General features: G+C 35.5%; 1 protein-coding gene and 1 long non-coding RNA gene across 6 annotated transcripts in view; one reads left to right on the plus strand and one right to left on the minus strand.

Moving 5' to 3' along the window:
• Window positions 1-5,225: 5,225 nt before the first annotated feature.
• LOC139362087 (uncharacterized) overlaps window positions 5,226-18,230 on the plus strand; it is a 130,134-nt gene continuing 117,129 nt past the window's right edge. The window contains exons 1-2 of the long non-coding RNA XR_011620424.1: window positions 5,226-5,693; window positions 7,107-7,176. This is a non-coding gene — a long non-coding RNA (uncharacterized lncRNA). The remainder of the gene's footprint in view (window positions 5,694-7,106; window positions 7,177-18,230) is intronic.
• LOC105477400 (5-hydroxytryptamine receptor 1F) overlaps window positions 6,423-18,230 on the minus strand; it is a 206,194-nt gene continuing 194,386 nt past the window's right edge. For 3 of the 5 annotated variants that reach the window (XM_011733868.3, XM_011733865.3, XM_011733862.2), the window contains exon 3: window positions 6,423-15,845. In XM_011733868.3, the coding sequence (XP_011732170.1) occupies window positions 14,703-15,803 (1,101 nt within the window). In that variant the 5' untranslated portion in view covers window positions 15,804-15,845 and the 3' untranslated portion in view covers window positions 6,423-14,702. Of the gene's footprint in view, window positions 15,846-17,266; window positions 17,373-18,230 lie in introns of all 5 variants that reach the window. The other 2 variants (XM_071092566.1, XM_071092567.1) reach the window with 1 other exon arrangement.

Genomic DNA, 18,230 nt, shown 5'->3' on the forward strand with positions numbered 1-18,230 from the left:
GTCAGAGGCTTTTATTTCCTCAGCTTTTACACACATCGATTCTTCAATTGTTTGTCTTTTTACTTGTTTTCTCTCTACTGACTTTTGACTTCATTATTCACTTTCCATTTCAACCTTGTCTTGCCTTTTAGACTAGATTTTCAGCATTGTTTTCTTATCTATAATCTTGTCTACTTGGCCAAAAATTAGGTCCTTTGTATACACTTTCTTGGGACACACTGTCTTGGGATTATTTCAATGCCGTCCCAGGATCTATGTGCTGTTTACTGAAGTTAAGCTACTAAAAACCACACATTAGGTTGTTATCCTACAGTTCTGGATACCTTCTTGGCAAAACTATGGCCAGTTTGTGCTCAAATTAACATCCCCCACGGCTAGCTAACCTGTCATGAGAGGCAGAAAAACATCACTCTTATAACCAGAATCCCTGGGCCCAGTAACCAGTAATAGAGACCAGGGCAGAACTGCTGTTTCTGCATCCAAAGGTGCAACTCCACAGTTCTGGAAACTGTCAGAACACTGTGGTTTATTCTAAAGCACCCACTAAGGCATTTTTTCCAGCAGTTCAGTCCTGCTGTTTTCTAATGTTTTGTGTGATGACATGGGAAGTGTGCATAAAGCACTTTTGTTGAACAATGAGGATGACGATGGTTATCTTGAGAAAATCACTAGGGATCTAGTTTGAATTGCAACTGAATTATCTGCTTCTTACCATGGAATGTTTTTTCTACTTGAAAGAGTGACTGCCAGACAGACCATGGTTATTCAGATGTGTGCATTTGGAAAATACTTTCTCAAAAATGAATGAAATGAACTTGTTACTTCAAGAAAGCGACTGATAGTATTTGTTGTCAATGATAAATGTCAAGTTTTCAAGCAAAGGAGGATGCCTTATATTTATGGGGTTTACTTTAGTATTTTTTTCTACTTAACTTTTCTGTAAATTATCCAAGTGATGGCCAGGAAACGGCCTCTATTAAGCAACTCCTCCCATACGGTGTTCTGTTATTTGACACAACCAACCGGTACAATTCTTGTTGTGGTAAAGGAGCTATTTCTTACAAAATAGAATTTTAGTGGCCAAGGACTACACTTTAAAAATGTGATTTAGCAATTGTATTATCTTACCAGTAAGGGGCAGCAAATAACAATGTTTGTTGGAAATACTAAGCCATTATTGTACAGTAATTTGGAATCTGTCCTTTTCTTCTTTTGTTTAATGAATAAATCTCTGACTCCTGTCTCACTCTTCCTACTGATGTTAAAGTCAGAGAGATTGAGGATAAAAGGGATATTCTAAAGGGAAAAGAGTAAATTATAACATTTAAACTACAATACTAAGAAAAGGATAAAATCTGCAGTACTTTTACGCTGACAAATGGTGACTTTCTTTTCTAAGTTGGGTCTTAGTAACTGCCATAAACCAAGTATCTACAAAATGTATTCAGTCCACTAATGAATACATTAAAAGTAAAATGAATGAATGAATACCATTAATGAATACATTAAAGGTAAAAGTAATATCTTGCCTTAGTTCGGTATTTCTATCAAAAGATTGGTTTCTCATCTGTGCTTTAGCCATCTAGTTTAATAAAAACTTTTATGTCATTTTAATAAGTATTTATCAAGTACGTACCATAACCAGGGCCGTTCTAGGTATTTGAGACAAAGGATAAGCAAAATAGATTTAATACCTGTTCTTGGGGTACTCTGCTTTAGAGGGGAGAGTTATCCAAACTAAGGGAGGGGTTAGGTAGAACAGAAGAAATGATGAACACCCAACATAAACAGAGAGTAAGATGCTAGTGAAAGGATGGACAAAAGCCCAGTGATTGCGCTGGCAACATTTCTTCAGAAACTTCTTTCAAATCTTTCACTATTTTTTTCCCATCACAAACGCTGGTGTGGAATGTAATGTTTTTCTTTCATCTGGATAAAATCTCTATCTCCATACCCTTTTCTGTCTGAAGGATAAAGCTTAATGATTTTCAAGTAGACTTCATTGCTCCATGGATTTCTCAGTGTTTCACTTGACTCAAATTCAGAATCTGTTCTCCCTAACACTCGTTCACCTTAGGGTTAGGAAACAACTGTTGTTGTTGGAGCTGTCTCAATGCTGTGTTGTCATCTTTGAAACATAACTCATTGCATATGGTACTCGTGAGTTCTGTTTCCATGCTGACGTCAATATCAAGGTGTGAGTACAACCAAGATGTGATCTGCTGTGGTGCCTTCTGGCGCTCCAGAGGACCTCTGCAGGGCAGCTAATGGGCGTGCACACACGTGCGCGCTCTCTCTGTCTCTCCGACTTTTACATCCTTTCTGGAATCTTTCAGAATCCCCAAGCCAAACCGGGCTATAGGATGCTCACTGGGGCTGCATCAGATCTCTTACAGCCCCTATATCCTGTGTGGCTATATTTAAGAAATTGAACCTATATTCACCTCAAAAAGAAAATTACGTGGAAATATTCTGTGGAATAGAATATTTCAGTTGCTCAGGGTGCCATAAGTAAAGTAGGCTCAGAAACCGTTCACTTTTACAGTCCTTCATATATTCTGGGGGTTTCTATTATCCATACCTATACTTTGAAACTTAATAGTTGGAGGAATTAAATGAGATATACAGTCTTTTACGAGGCTTTTGAACTTGAGGGCTGATATTTGCACTTATTCCAGAAAAGTTTCCTTGAATGAGGGGTAGTCTAGTCAACTAATGAAAAGGAATTTAAAGGAAAAAAATGATTCAATATGAATCAAGCAATGATTTACAATTTGACCTACATGTTCAACTACACTGTTATTTAATAATCAAAATCAAACCAACACATAACTTCTATCTTAAGTATATTTCTCTTTTCTTTTTACTGCTAATCTTCTCAAAAGAGAAATACCTACTTCTCAATCATCCAACATGTAAAATTTCCCAGTCATATGGCATATATGAAATGGAAACAGAACTACTTTGCAATTTCATGAACAGTCTTATTTCAAGTTTACTAATGTTCATCTGCATTAGAAAGAATACAGAAGTTTCTGTGTTTTCCAGAATTCCAATATTGTCTGTAAGTTTTAGATTCACCTGCAGAGGGCAGCAAATAGCAGTGCAAATCCCTGTTCTTTAAAGGTTTAGACCTCAGGTTTGGTAGTAGCAATTGATTATGCAAGCATGAATGCTTGTTTACGTTACTTAAAATCAATACTGAAAGGTTTTTTTGACGTAAGAAAGATTTTTTTTGTGGCTACTTAAAAAAAATAAAAGTAAATGCTGGGCTGACAGTGAAAAAGACGTAGTCAAATTTATTTTTGGTAGCTCTTTATTCCTCTGGTACTTCTAGAGCTTTTTTTTCTAGACAACTATGACTCGCTCACTTAAATAAGTTTAAGGCAGAAACCATGAGAGAAAAGTAAAGCACTGACATTGGTTTTTTGCCTTAGTGGCATTTGCTGAGCACAGAAGATCTCAAGCATTTGTTGTTAGGGGTTCATGAATGGAAGACAAAGCCTATGACCCACTCAAGTTTGACATTATATCAGGAGATTCCTTCTAAACAAAACCAGAACCTAGTGTTATACTCCGAGTTTAAGAATGCATTAGAAATAAACTCTGACAGTAAACTGGAACAAAACAAAAAATTTCCTGTCTTGAAACTTGATTATTCAACCTTGATTCTCCTGGGAGGTGGAAAGAATTTCTCCTGAAGATTTGCAACCACAATTTGGCTTCTATTCAAGTTTGCATCCAGAATTCACACCACCTGGTGTTATGTAACACACACACACACACACACACACACACACACACATTCAAGCAAGAAACCTGAAGCCAATGATTTAGTTTAAATTGATGCAGCACTAATAATGTCCACAAATACCTGACAGAAGCAAATGCTAATCCTCCCATGAAGAAATCCACTTTCATCTCAGGCCTCATATAATGTCCACAGATAAAGTTCAAATGAAAATGAGAAAATTCAGGCCAGGGACGGTGGCTCACGCCTGTAATCCCAGCACTTTGGGAGGCCGAGGTGGGTGGATCACTTGAGGTCAGGAGCTTGAGACCAGCCTGGCCAACATGGTGAAACCCTGTCTCTACTAAAAATACAAAAATTAGCCGGGCATGGTGGTGGACGCCTGTAATACTAGCTACTCAGGAGGCTGAGGCATGAGAATTGCTTGAACCCGTGAGGCGGAGGTTGCAGGGAGCCAAGATCGTGCCACTGCACTCCAACTGGGGCAACAGAGTGAGACTTTGTCAAAAAACAAACAAACAAAAAAGAAAACAAAGAAAAGAAAATGAAGAAAATGAGAAAGCTCAAAGTAAGGAGAAAAAAAATCACTAAATATATAGGGAAACAAGACACTGTGAATGAGAGCAACTATAAACAATATTAAGGCTCAAAAGTCTTCATATGTAGGAATTCTAAAACTGAAAAAATAAAAATAAGCTTGTTTACAATGTTTCACACAAACATATAGAATGGTGAGTAAAAAGTTAATAGATGTGTAAAACCCAGCCGTTCTAGAAATGAAAAATATAATGAAAATGGACGATTTTACACAAAGTTGTCTGTAATTGAGACCCAGAGTTGTAAAGAAACAGAAAATACAAAAGAGACACGAAGGACAGAATAAGACGGTCTAATATTTATCCAGTTGGGATTGTAGAAGAAGAGAGAGATAGAGATAGAACATGAGGTAGAAGCTATATTTGAAGATACTGAGAACTTTTTAGAACTTGTGGAATAAAACAAGCATTAGATCCAGGAACTCTAGTGAACGAGGATAACTTAAGAGAAGTCAAAGTTAGAGGTTCAGCAAATTGCAAATCATTACACAAGAAAGAAGAAAAAAAAATAGAAAAAAAGAGGAAAATATTCTTAAAAATTTGATGGAATTTTTTCTGAGTAAGAAATTTATCCAAATCCCATTTCCTGCCATGTCCCTAAGAAATAATTTGTCTTATTCTTTTCCCCAAATACTTGGACAAGAGCTAGAAAAACCTGTACTGTAAATCGTATTCCTGAATAAAAGAAAATGAGAACATTTTTTTTGGGGGGGGGGGTATGGGTCAATTAGAAAGGTTTTATCTTAGTTGACACCTGTTAGATGCTTCTGGAGCAGTGTCAAGACGTGATGTGGACACCTCTATCTTTGAACAGGTAAACGTGGTATTACGTTTGTGCTAGTATCACAAAATTAAATTCAGCTGAGCTAAGCTGACAACGTACAAGATACAATTTGCTCTGAGAAAACCACCGTGCGGCATAATGGTTACCAGCAAGCTGAGTAACAGGCAATAAACAGTCCGGTTATTCTACAGTCAATTTACTTCTGCATGAACCCAGTCGCTGATGTGAAGGGGAGGGGTCAGCGTAGTTAGGGAATTTGAGGCTCCTGTGACTGCGCATGCTCTAAGCTCCAAGCCCACACCCTCCTTTGAACGAAGACTACCGCCAACGCTAGCGCAAGGGGGCAGATGTGGTTGTGGGTTTTGTCCCTGCAGAGGTAGAAAAATAGTCCATTTAACATCTTAGCAAGCAAGTCGCAGGAACCTTCCAAAGCTCCACCCTCTAAACCGCAGCTGTATATACGGAAGTGATACTGTAATCAAAATAAGGAGGAGGAGGGGGAGAGGGGAGAAAAGGGGATACAAAGATACAAATAAAAGCAAAAAAACTTCACTTTTCTCGAGTAAGTACAATTACCTGTTCACAAATATTTGGGAATAGGCGCAAAGATTTACTTTAAAATAATTTTTTTTAACATAGTTTCCTTAATAATTAATGAAGGTATACCTTTCTCTATTGAATACTTGCAAACATACTTATTCAAAGAGCATTCATTATAACTTTTTCTTCTCATTCTCTTAAATGCCAACAATGTTTTTCGCTTTTTCTCTGTCAAGATTTATTTTGGGAGGGAAAAGTTGAAGGAAACTTTCTCAAAATTTAATACATAATTCTACGTGATTACATTCAAAACTGTTCTTGCAAGATTTGAATTCAGAATATTATTTAATAATATTTCAGTAACTATGTTTACTTATTTTTTAAAAATTTAAAAAAGGAATTGTCTAGAATATTATTTAGTTATGATATTTCAGTAACTACATTTACTGAATTTTGTTTCATTTCAGAAAAATAAAAGGAATTGTCTTTGTTCTATATTGAGTTTTAAAAATGAGAATGCTAACTCTTTTGATTTTAGTGAAGTGAGGTGAAGGACCAGAGGTGAAGTTATGGTAGGTTTCATGGTCAAATGAAGGAGACTCATTTTAAAGTTCAGGCTGCCACAAACACTTTGGACAAACACTTGGACACTTTAAATTCATGTCTACTGCACACTGTTATTCTTCCTTTGTAGTTTTCTTAACAGGATGCTATAGGATGTTTTGAAATCATTAAGTTAAAGCCAACACTCGTTATTTGAAGAACATGGTTTATTTCATATTATATTATATTTTTGGGCTAAGCAACATTAAATTCCAGCATAGATTTATTTTTTTCCCACCCTCAACAACAGCAACAAACTGAGCAGATTATACCTCATAGATTCCTAAAATTCATGTTTGAACATTCTCTGTAGTTTGGGCAATTGGTGTTAAAATTGTTAAAATAAACTTGACTGTTTTTTCTTGTCTTTTTTAAATGAAAGAAAACAACTACTATATATTATTTTTCATTAATGGGAAAATTTTGAGAAAGAAAATGCATTTAAATTTTGGCTCAAGTTTAATTGCATACATACACAAGTCTCGTTCAGACAATACTCAACAGAAAATACAAATATAAGAAATCTGTTGTTCAACCTGAGCCTCTAAACATTTTGCATATGATATACTAATAAGAACAGGGAAAAGGACAGTCAATTCCTAATATATGCATGCATTTATAATTGAAGTTGTGTTTGTGTAAGTATGGCAAGTAGAATAGATAGTATTTAAACCTTTAGATTGATAGGATGATAAAATAGGAAAAAACCCCAAAGCTTAACACAAAAAGTCATTGTTGAGTTCAGTTTCATATTTTGAAACACTGAAACGAATAGAAACACAATAAATCAATCTATAAACTTGCAATTTACCTTTTATTCCCTTTTTTCTAGGATATGTAATGACAATACAAGTTTGTGAACAGAGGGACAACCATGACGAACAGGCTTCTTGGAGAACAAGGCGAGTCCAGTTCAGTTGCCAGAGTTAACATATAGTGTGTTTCCTGTGATTGGTGTGGTTCTCAGGTGCTTGCTGTAAATTTGGGCAGTGTTAAAGGGTTGGCATTTCTATGTTTGGTCAACCTGATAGTGCTTGTACCATAATCATATAGGATGGTGAAACAGGTGTGGGACTTAAGTCCTTAAGAAATTTAAGATCTAACTTTTTAAAATGTAAAAGATCTAATCTTTTATATCATTAAGATTTGATCTTTTAAGATGCTTGAATTAAGCGAAACTCATAAGAAACTGGTAAGTTGTTTCTCTAGCCTTTAAAAATATATGGAGTGAGTTCTATAATTCCTCAAGAGGTAAGAGCTGTTTCTTTTGAGCTGAAGAACATATCACATTTCCTATTTCATTGCAGAGATATTTCCCTACTTAAAAATGTTATCCTCTTTTCATCCACACAAAAATTGTGAAACAGAGGGGGTTGGGGCCAGCAAGGAAGTTATGAAGAAAAGTAATTTCACACTAGGTGGGCTGGAAGCCAATAGCTTAATTTTAATGTGACCAAGTAGATTATTTATTATTTATATCTGTTTTAATATAATAATAATTATAAAGACAATAATAAAAAATATTGTCTTTAAAATAGGTGATTTAAAGCATATTTATATATTGCATAAATGATTAATAATGTATGATTAGCAAGCAGCTTTTTGAAATTTATCATTATGCATAGACATTTCCAGAAAATTAGTGTTCTATGAATTTTATGTATTTCATTATCAGTAAGGTATTCTCTAATCCTTGAAAAATAAGCACTGCTTTTCTATTTTTAGCAACCTCTCAGTTTCCTTTTTGATAAGAGCTCACTTGTATTTCTTTTATTACATATAGAAGTGAAGATAAACATTTGGGATATATGTGGAAGGGACAGAAATAAACACATGTCCTTTAAGTAACTTACAGTACTCTTTATAGTTGGTATAAAAACCAAACACTCATGAAGAAATTGGAGATATTTAAAACAAATAAGGAATTATTGGAAATAATATTGAGAGATACTGACTTCAAGCGCAGTATGGATTCAGTTTCAAGGAGGAAGTGAAATTGAATCTGTACTTTGAAGGATAAGTTGCTTAACATCAAGGAGGTGGAGGGCACTTCTTGTGGGAGAGGAAAACAAAAAGCCTGAAGAGCAATGGAGACAAGAATGAGGAAGGCACATGGTGAGGACAGGGGAGAGAGGGACCAGACTGGAGAAGATAGCATTTGTTGGGACTAAGGAGGACAGTGGGAAGTAAGATTTTCCAGAGAGTGTACTTTGCTTATAAAGACCCTAAAAGCCAAGCAAGAGAGTCTGGATGCAGTGAAATAAGCAACAGAGAGACACTGATATTGAGTAGTTTCTTAAGTATTAATATTTGCATATAAATGAGTAGTATTTTTTCTAATACTTAATAGAACCTGAAATTACACCTCTAGTCTTGTTTTCATCAACTTAGAATTTTCATTTCAAATGAAAATTTCACCTTTATTATTTAAAGGATTGAAATAAAGCCCTAATCTAGAACATATGAAAAAACGTCTCTGAATGCATCAATAGAAGAAATTGCTCCTGGAATAATTGCAGTTATGAATTCAATAAGGTAGCATTACATTTTTCTAGAAAGCTAAACAAGCTTTGAGCATGCCAGTCTTTTAGTAATAAGGATGGCAGTATAGAGCAAAGGAAAAGACTGTGAGTACCCACAGGGTGGTATTTGTGGCTGTGTATGGGGTTATTGGGAGTTACTGTTCTACCATGGAGAGCCAGGAGCAGAAGGCCATCGACGACTTACCGGCTCTTCTCCACACTCAGAAACAGGAAACACATAATGCAGAACACCAGGTTGCATGTCAAATGCCCTCTGACTCACTCCTTAGTAGGGGGAATAGTGATAAAGAATGCAAATTCCTATTTTGTAGTCTTTTAGCATTTTTTCAAGAGCATTTGCTTTATTTCACTTTATCTCCGTAGTTGTTCATCTCTAATCTGAAGAAAGCAGGTTAGATGAAAGTTGCTTAGCATCAAGTTAATGATTAGCAGAAGAACCATAATTCAACTTCAGCCTTTTCTGATTTCAAATCTGGAATTTACCTTTGTAACAAGCATCTTTGGTGATTCTTATGCACATTGCTTTGGTTTTCTATGTCTATATAAATCAGTAAGGTAATTTTAGTGTCCTTGCAGAGGAAGAAACTCTGCGGTAAAAATTGGAACTGAAACTAAAAACAAGTTTTGATGAAAGATTGCTTTGACAAGATTTACCATTGTTACTGTTGATAAAATAATATGCTTTTTACTCAAACAAAAATTTTATCGTTTGTGGCCTAACCAAAGTGTGTAAATTCTTTGAAAAAATTCTATTCTTCCCAGATTGACTTCAAGCATGCCACATTTTGTACGGAGAAGATATTCTGTATGAATAACTCAGTATTTATTATAATGCTGGAAAATATTTCTCTCAACAATAAGTTTCTCTCATTTAAAATAATGAGAGAAAGCATATTGACTCAAAAGAGCAAGAAAAATTATCACAATATCATAAGAAAATATTTACTTTATTGATGACAAAAATATTAGTTTGTTTTTAGAATATTTTCTGGCAAAATAAAGGTCTGAATATAATCATTTTAGTTATCTAGTTATTAGAGTCTAGGACCACATTTTCTGAAACAAATTAATATGGACACGTTTTGAATTGAGCAGGATTACTTTTGAAGGACTTCAGGATATGTTAAGGAAATATTTTTCTTACTTCCTTTGTACTGCAAAGCAGTAAACCTAATTCTTTGACCTATAAGTTAAAAATAGTCTGGTATAAAGTCATCAGAAAATGGTTTCTTCCTTGACGTAGAGGAATGTATTTCAGCAATAACCTTATGATAATCTCCACTTTCATGCTATTGAGTGGAGCAAATCAATGCATTGCCTAGTAATTGGCTTCCGATTAATTCTCCATTTAGTTTTGACACAGGACTCTTTGGGTACAGAGGGACAAGCTTAACTTTGAGCCTGTGAATGTGGGGATGATTCTGTGCTAAGGGAATTTTAAAATTTGGAACTGACATAACTGATATAAACAAGGGACATACCACTTAGGGCAAGCTGAAGATGGGTGGGTGGGGAATCAAAATCACTACAAAAGGAAAAGGAAACTGGTTTTGGAGATTCAAAATGGAAATCGGCTCTACTTAAGGATGGACCCACCGACTGCCAGGACTTGGATAAACTGTGCTATAGATTTGACCCTGTGTGTTTATTGTAAAATAGAACAAAACCAAAACCAAAAAAATTCAATTAACTTAGACAATCCATATACTTAAACCAGTTCTACAGTTAAGACCATATTTCACAAGCAGAAGTGAATTTTCAAGCATAATTTTTACATAGGTATGTCTAATGGTAGAGTATTGGAGTGAATTTAGTTTTTAGTAGTGTGACTTTCTGTCTTTCTTTAGTCTCTTTTCCATGCCTTTCATCACTTGATGAATTTTAGAGGAGTGGAGCAAAAATAAAATTTTCACTTAATTTTCTAGTGCCAGTATACTTAAAATTCTAGCAGGAGGTAACTCTTCCTTATCTAGTATTTAGCTATTTCTATGATATTTATATTTTCTTTTTCTACCTTATCAGTTAAATACATAAATTCTTATATTGCTATATTTGTTGTAGGTGCCAAATATATATATATATTTCTGTAAAAATGCTTAGCTATTAGTAACTTGGAGGATTTTTCAATGATAGAAAAATCTCGTTGAAATCCTACGTATTCAGAGAAATATATCATGTTAATTGTAATCTGTCCTTCATAAGTTTCAAAGAAAGTACAAATTATAGATGATTAATCTCTACGTAACCTACCTGACCCTACCACTTTAAAGATATTAAAGAGAGGCCAGGTGTGGTGGATCAAGCCTGTAATCCAAATGCTTTGGGAGGCCAAGGTGGGAGGATCACTTGAGGCCAGGGGTTTGAGACCAGCCTGGGCAACATAGCAAGATGTCATCTCTACAAAAAGTAAGAAATAAAAAAAATTATCCCGGTGTGGTGGTGCATGCCTGTAGTCCCAGCTACTTGGGAGGCTGAGGTGAGAGGATCACTTGAGCCCCAGGGGTTCAAGATTGCAGTGAGCAGTGATTGCACAACTGTACTCCAGTCTGGGCAACAGAATGAGACTTTGTCTCTAGAAAAATAAAATGGGCCAGTTATGGTGGCTCACACCTATAATCCCACCACTTTTGGAGGCTGAAGTGGGAGGATCACTTGAACTCAGGAGTTTAAGACCAACCTGGACAACATGGTAAAACCCCGTTTCTACAAAAGATAGATAACTTAGCCAGGTGCAGTGATGCATGCCTGTAGTCCCAGTTACTCGGGAGGCTGAGGTGGGAGAATGGCTTTAGCCCAGGAGGCGGAGGTTGCGGTGAGCCAAGATCACACCACTGTACTCCAGCCTGGGCAACAGTGAGACCCTGACCCAATAAAATAAAATAAAATAGCTAAATATTCATATTCATATCTTTTGATGAAGGAAGGCATGTTCTGTACCCTCAGTATGTGGGGGAAACACATAGGTGAAGTGACAATAATTGGAATTTGTTGTGGTCCTTTGGATCATACACAGTAATGATAAACTTGATTCTCCTCTGAGCTCTGAAGGGATCTATGACTTTGTCACTTACAGTGTTATTTTCCTTGATTTGGGTCTCAGTCCAACTCAGACCAGAGGGCAGTATCTGTATTTGGGTGAGCCTTACTCTCCTTGGGTTGTTGATGGGTTGTGTCTCTTAGTTTCCCAGTACAAATACATAAATTTCTGAGATGGGTATAAATAAGTTAACTTAACAGATAATTTTAACTTTAGCAAAGTCATTGAATGAAGAAATCACAGAATTAAATTTTGGTAAGCGAGAAGAGAAGGGAAAGAGAAGTAAGCAGAGAATGACAGGGACTATGGCCGACTTTGGCCTGTCAACATAGCATAAGGGCCCTTGGGCGGTCAAGTGAAGTGAGGACAAAAGAGATGGCTGGGACACTTGTTTACCTGTCAGTTTTGAGGTCAGAGAGAAACCTCATCTACCTGTCAGTGTTGCTTGAGCCAGACGTGGTCATTAGTATCTATGAGCTCTGACATGTCTTTATGTGTTTAACATACCCAAAAAAGAAGTAACTGTTTCACCAATAGGCCCTTTCTGTTGGGTTCTTCATTTTGGTTAAGAACGTCATCTCAGTGACTGACGTCTCTCCCTCTGCTTGCTTATTAAAGAATTTGTTCTAACCTGAGGATTGTACTTCTTTCGTTCCATCGTTCATCTGTTTCTTTCTTTTCATTCCCATTGCTAGAATCAGGTTCAGGACTTCATCACCTCTTGCCTGGATTATTGATTTGCTTTCTAACAGGAAGTCATTATATCAATAATAACTCTGCTTTCTCTCTGATGGAATTGAGATAGAACCAGTTTTCTTTCTTTTTTTGCTTAGATTCACTCTAAACTTGTAATATTTTTGCTAAAAAGTATCAGTGATTACCCATCATTACCAATAAAATTGACTGTAGACTTTTTGTTCTGACATTCGAAGTCAGCCACAAAAATGCCCAATTTTTCTTTTAGGCTCCTTTTCCTCTATTGCTCTTAATAGTTGCCAAACTCATTGCTATTTCATGAACATGCCCCACCAAATACTTACGTGGTGCAGTTTGTATCCTGATGTTGCCATCACCTGGAGTGTGCTCTTCCACTTCTCTTGCCCCAGTGCTGTGTACTTGACATGTGTTCCGGATACATTCTTTGTGAAACATTTCTGATTTTTCTAAACAAGATGTAATCAGTTTTTCCTCTGTACCATCATAACTGTGTAAACGACTGCCATGCTAGATTTTAGTTTGCTCTTTTCTATTATAGTTTTAATTTTTCTTGTTTCTCCTTTTAGACTGTAAACATATTCAGGGAAAAAACCTGTATTTTATTATTTCCTGTATTTTCTATCTAGTATATGTCTCAATGCCTTGTATAAAACGGGAACTCTGTAAATGTTTGTTAGATTGAGAGTAATTTGTCACAGATATATATATATATATATATATAGACACATACACATACATAAAATGGATGTAATGTGCTTTTAAGCACACCATCAGGAAGGAATATTTACAATGCACATAAAGGTACAACTTTAAAAAAGGTATATATTGTTTTTCAAATGATCTTGGTTGATGATACGTCTTCCCAAAGATAGTCTATGACCTTGCTGGTTCAAATAGAATAAAATTCTCTCAAACTCATGGTTCTATTGTTTTCAAATCCTTATGTAAATATGGGAGAAAAACTTACGGAATTGCTTTGGCTCACTGAAGTAGTAGAGTGACTAATTATAAAAACATATATAAGTGTGTACATGTATTAATTAGTGCAATATGAGTCTTTTTGCCTGTTCATTTCTATCAGTTGGAAAAGTGGAAATATTTTAAAGTCAAGGGAAAGTTCTAAAAATTTCCATTACCTTCTGTCTAATAAAGGGGAAATAATGTTTAAATCAAAAGTACAGAAATACTGAAGTGCAAAGTACCACAGACAATGTAGTTAGTAACTGAGCTTATTAACATTAACAGAAATGAAATACATTTTATACTTTTAAAAAGATGTTAAGAGTATCATAACTGTGGTGAGTAATCTATGATATTTAGTGCCTTAAATTTGATTCCTAAGTAAACAAGGAGCAATTATAACAACGTCACCCATGCCCCTTTGTGGAGTTATTGTTACTAAGGTAAGGCTTTGATTTCAAATGCTGATAACATATGGATATGGTAATATTATTCTAGAAGTTTATTTAAACAAACATATTAAATATGCACAAGTTCAGTATCAAATTATTTTGCTGTACCTAACCCACTTTATGATTACTCTTTACTACCTAAACACAAGGACAATTTCAAGCTCTGACTCTTTTACATTTTCTCCAGTCACACTAAGTAAGAGTTGCCTCCTTCCCCCTCCCTTTTGCTCAGGGTGAGATGGAGAAGGGACAAGAATGGAGATAGGTGAAATGTGTGCTTTGTGATGAATTATATTTTCTTCTACAAAATAATAGAATTATATTATAGAACAATAGGACTAGATAGAAATTATGGAGGGAGGTATGTTGTTAATTGAAAACTCCTCTATAATTATTGTGAGACATAAACATGGAAAATCACTGTCATTAATATTGTGTATATATGTATTTTTTTTTCCAGTCAACTTTTAAGGAACATTGCATAGGCAAAATATTGTTTATAACCTACATAAATTATTTTCTAATTTTGAGTCCCCTAGAATAATGGTGATCAATAAATTTTATATTCACATTGCTATTAAAATATAAATTATAGCCTTATCATTTTAGCAGTATTCAGGTATTTCCCTCTAAAAGCTTAAGTGCTTTATTATTCAGCATTCATCTAGTTACTCCTCCCCTCAAAAACCCCCATCCTTCAATAATAAACATTTTTAAAACTAGCATCGACATCGCACAAGTTTTTGGAATGCTTTCTTGAAGTCTTCATTAAAGATGGTGTAAATCAGTGGATTTATAAGCGAATTGAGATATCCAAGCCATGTCAAAAAATTGGACATTTCTTCAGAAATTTTACATTTTTCACAAACATTAACAACTAATTCTTTTACAAAAAAAGGAAGCCAACATATTACAAATGCACCCAAGATTAATCCCAGGGTAGTGGCTGCTTTCCGTTCTCTTGTACCTGAGATCTTTTGCCTTCTCCAAGATTTCTCATGCTTGAATTCAGACCTGAGACTCCTCACTGTGCTATGAATTTTATCAAAGTCTGTTGATGGGTCAGTTAAAGACTTTTCTGGTGCATACGGTGTGGAAACTGATTTAGTGCTTTTCTCACCACTCTCCAAAAGGACTTGGCCATTCACCTCCTCCTTTGAAATCCTACTTGCTTGTCTCTTGTGGTATAATGTCTTTGCTGCTCGATATATTTTGTAGTAAAGGATCAAAATCAATGCCAGTGGGATGTAGAAAGCTCCAAATGTTGAGTAAATGGTGGAAACAATGTGGTCGTGCTTGATGATGCATTCATCATCTCTGCTAGTTCCTTGGTGCCTCCAGAATAGAGGAGGCATAGAGATAAAAACAGATATAATCCAAACTACTGTAATCATAATGCCAGCATGCTTCGGAGTCCTTTTCCTGGCATACTCAACAGCATCTGTGATTGCTCGATACCGATCCAAAGCTATAGCTGAGAGATGCAAGATGGAGCACGTGCAGCAGGTAATGTCAACACTCAGCCAGATGTCACAGACCACTTGCCCCATAATCCAGCTCTCTCTCACAATGTACACAATGCTGAAGGGCATCACCAGGACAGCCACAAGAAAATCTGTGACTGCAAGAGAGCAAATTAGATAATTGGCTGGATGGTGCAGCTTCCGGGTCACAATAATTGCAGCAATCACAAGGGAGTTGATAGTGGTTGTCATCAGTGCCAGCCCAGAGAGAGTGAGGGACACCAGAATTTTGGACGGCATTCTGTTTAACAGTTCCTCTGACGTCAAGTTTTGATCCGATGAATTTAAGAAATCCATTTTCTTTGTTTTAAAAGATTAGTGTTGCTGAAAAATGGATACCTGTAACAAGGGAAGAGAAAAAACAGTTCAGAGAAGGCTTCAAGAACTTTTCCTTTCGGAATAATTTTTAAAAAGTGTATGTTATGTTTTCCCAGAATATTCTATATATGAAAAAAATGAAGTTCAGATGGGAGGTTTTAGTTTTCCTTTTTATTTAATTTAAGAAATTCAATGAGAACAGTAAAAAAAAAAAACCCAGTAAATTCCAAAACATTCTTAAAATATAGGTTAAATACAATAATTTTTAATGGATACACTAGTTTGTTACTCAGTGAAATCTCTGGCATTATAGAATTGGTTTTTAAAACTGTATTAACTCTTGCTATGTTTTTCTCTTTGTCCATGTCAGAAAAAGTTTAACAGTGTGGCAGGCCCGGTCTCACTAACACAGGCCTCCATAACATCTGTCTCAGTACTACTGACTGAGTAGTTAAGTTAAATATTCAAAGCTGATAGAGTCAGTGCCCTTATTCAAAGACTGGAATATAACAAAGAGCCCACCAAGAGTTTTGCCTAGGCTTTTCCTAGGCTTGAAGCATGACAAAATAACAAAGGAATTCTTAACAGGATCCATTTAGGACTAACAAGTTTTATTGGGGGTCTGAAGAAACTCCACAAACGAGTTTACTGGGGTCTAAAGGAACTCCCCAAGCCTTTATGATTTAGCAGGAGACAAGAAAACGGTCATCACCCCAGCACCTTAGACCCATTTAGATTAAGTAAACTTACTGAGGCTCCAGAAGAAGGCCTTCAGGACTCAGGCCTCAGCTATAAATGAAAAGAAGTTAATCTTCTTTGTGTTTAGATGAATGCACACTTACACGCAGACATATAGCTTAGAAGGCGTTTAAGATCTGGAAAACGTTGTGATTTCCAGGTCTTTTCGCTGTAACCGGTTACAGAAATGAAAACTCTCTTCCTCCCCAGTTTATCTGCATCTCGTTACTGGGCTGTGAAAATAGCAGCCCGACCCTCGGTTTGGTGCGGGAACAAAAGCACGTGCCATTTGTGCACTGTATGATGTAATATGAGAAAATATATTAAAAACAGTATTCAAAATAATAAACAATTTTGTACTTAATTGAAAGTTACATAGAGAACATTATCATTAGGCTTGTGGAGACTAAAGGAACTTTTAATATATTTTATGTCAAGCTAAGGAGGTTATATAAAGAGAAATAGCAAAAAAAAAATTAGTATATCCTTAGGATTCCATGATCATTGTATGAAATTAGGAAACTGTCAGAGTGCTTACTTGTCTTTATGGATATAAGTAGTTAATTTGGTTTAAAAAGATAAAATAAGATTAGTTGGAGTCAAATAATTATACAACACTACCCATTATAATAATGACTACTATGACCAAACAACTCAGTTACCAAAGAAACTTGCTAGTAAGGACAGCTCCTAATGGCACTCACCCTGAAATAGAAATTCTTCTTCTGTATAAGTCACCATTGTAATGTCCGGGTTACCTTGCTTCTGAAAAAGGACTCTCCATTCATGGCTTATAAGTTTTGCTTTAGTCTGTGATATTAATTACAAGTCAATTAAGAACATTTGGACTATAATAAAATAGGATTAATATCTTTGATAAATAGCATATTATTTTTTATCAATCCTCTTCTCTTTAATAACTTTTTAGCAGTTACCTATATTTTAGGAAAGGACAATATGGAGACCTGATATTTTATTCTTAGTTAGAGCTATTAGTATATTTGCATATTCCTTAAATTAACTTTAAAGTAGTTCTATTTTATTGGAACTGATAAAATAATACTTTAAAATACTTAATATTTTTATATCAAGTACTTCATAAGAATATGAGTAATCATACATATAATGTGGTTAGGTATATTATAAAACACCTTGAACCGGGCCTGGTAGCTCATTCCTGTAATACCAGTACTTTGGGAGGCTGAGGTGGGCAGATCACTTGAGGTCAGGAGTTCGAGACCATCCTGGCCAACATGGTGAAACCCCGTCTCCACTAAAAATACAAAAAAAAAAAAAATTAGTAGGGCGTGGTGGCACATGCCTGTAGTCCCAGCTACTTCGGAGGCTGAGGCAGAAAAATCACTTGAACTTGGGAAGTGGAGGTTGCAGTGAGCCAAGATCATGCCACTGCACTCCACTCTGGGCGACAAAGTGATACCCCATCTCAAACAAACAAACAAAAAAACAAAACAGAAAACCTTGAAATGCAGCATATTTTCTATTCTATTCTACTTTGGGTACCAGTACTAAATTTAATTTTTAGTAACTGTTTGGGTTAACAGTACTAAATTTAATTTTTATTTTCAGACATTCACTGAAGGCAAGTGCTGTTAAGCAAATTGAGTGGCAGAAGAAATTTGAATACCTGAAAAAGAGCGATTGTCTACT

This window comes from Macaca nemestrina, chromosome 2 (assembly GCF_043159975.1).
Source record: "Macaca nemestrina isolate mMacNem1 chromosome 2, mMacNem.hap1, whole genome shotgun sequence".
Classification (NCBI taxonomy): Eukaryota; Metazoa; Chordata; class Mammalia; order Primates; family Cercopithecidae; genus Macaca; species Macaca nemestrina.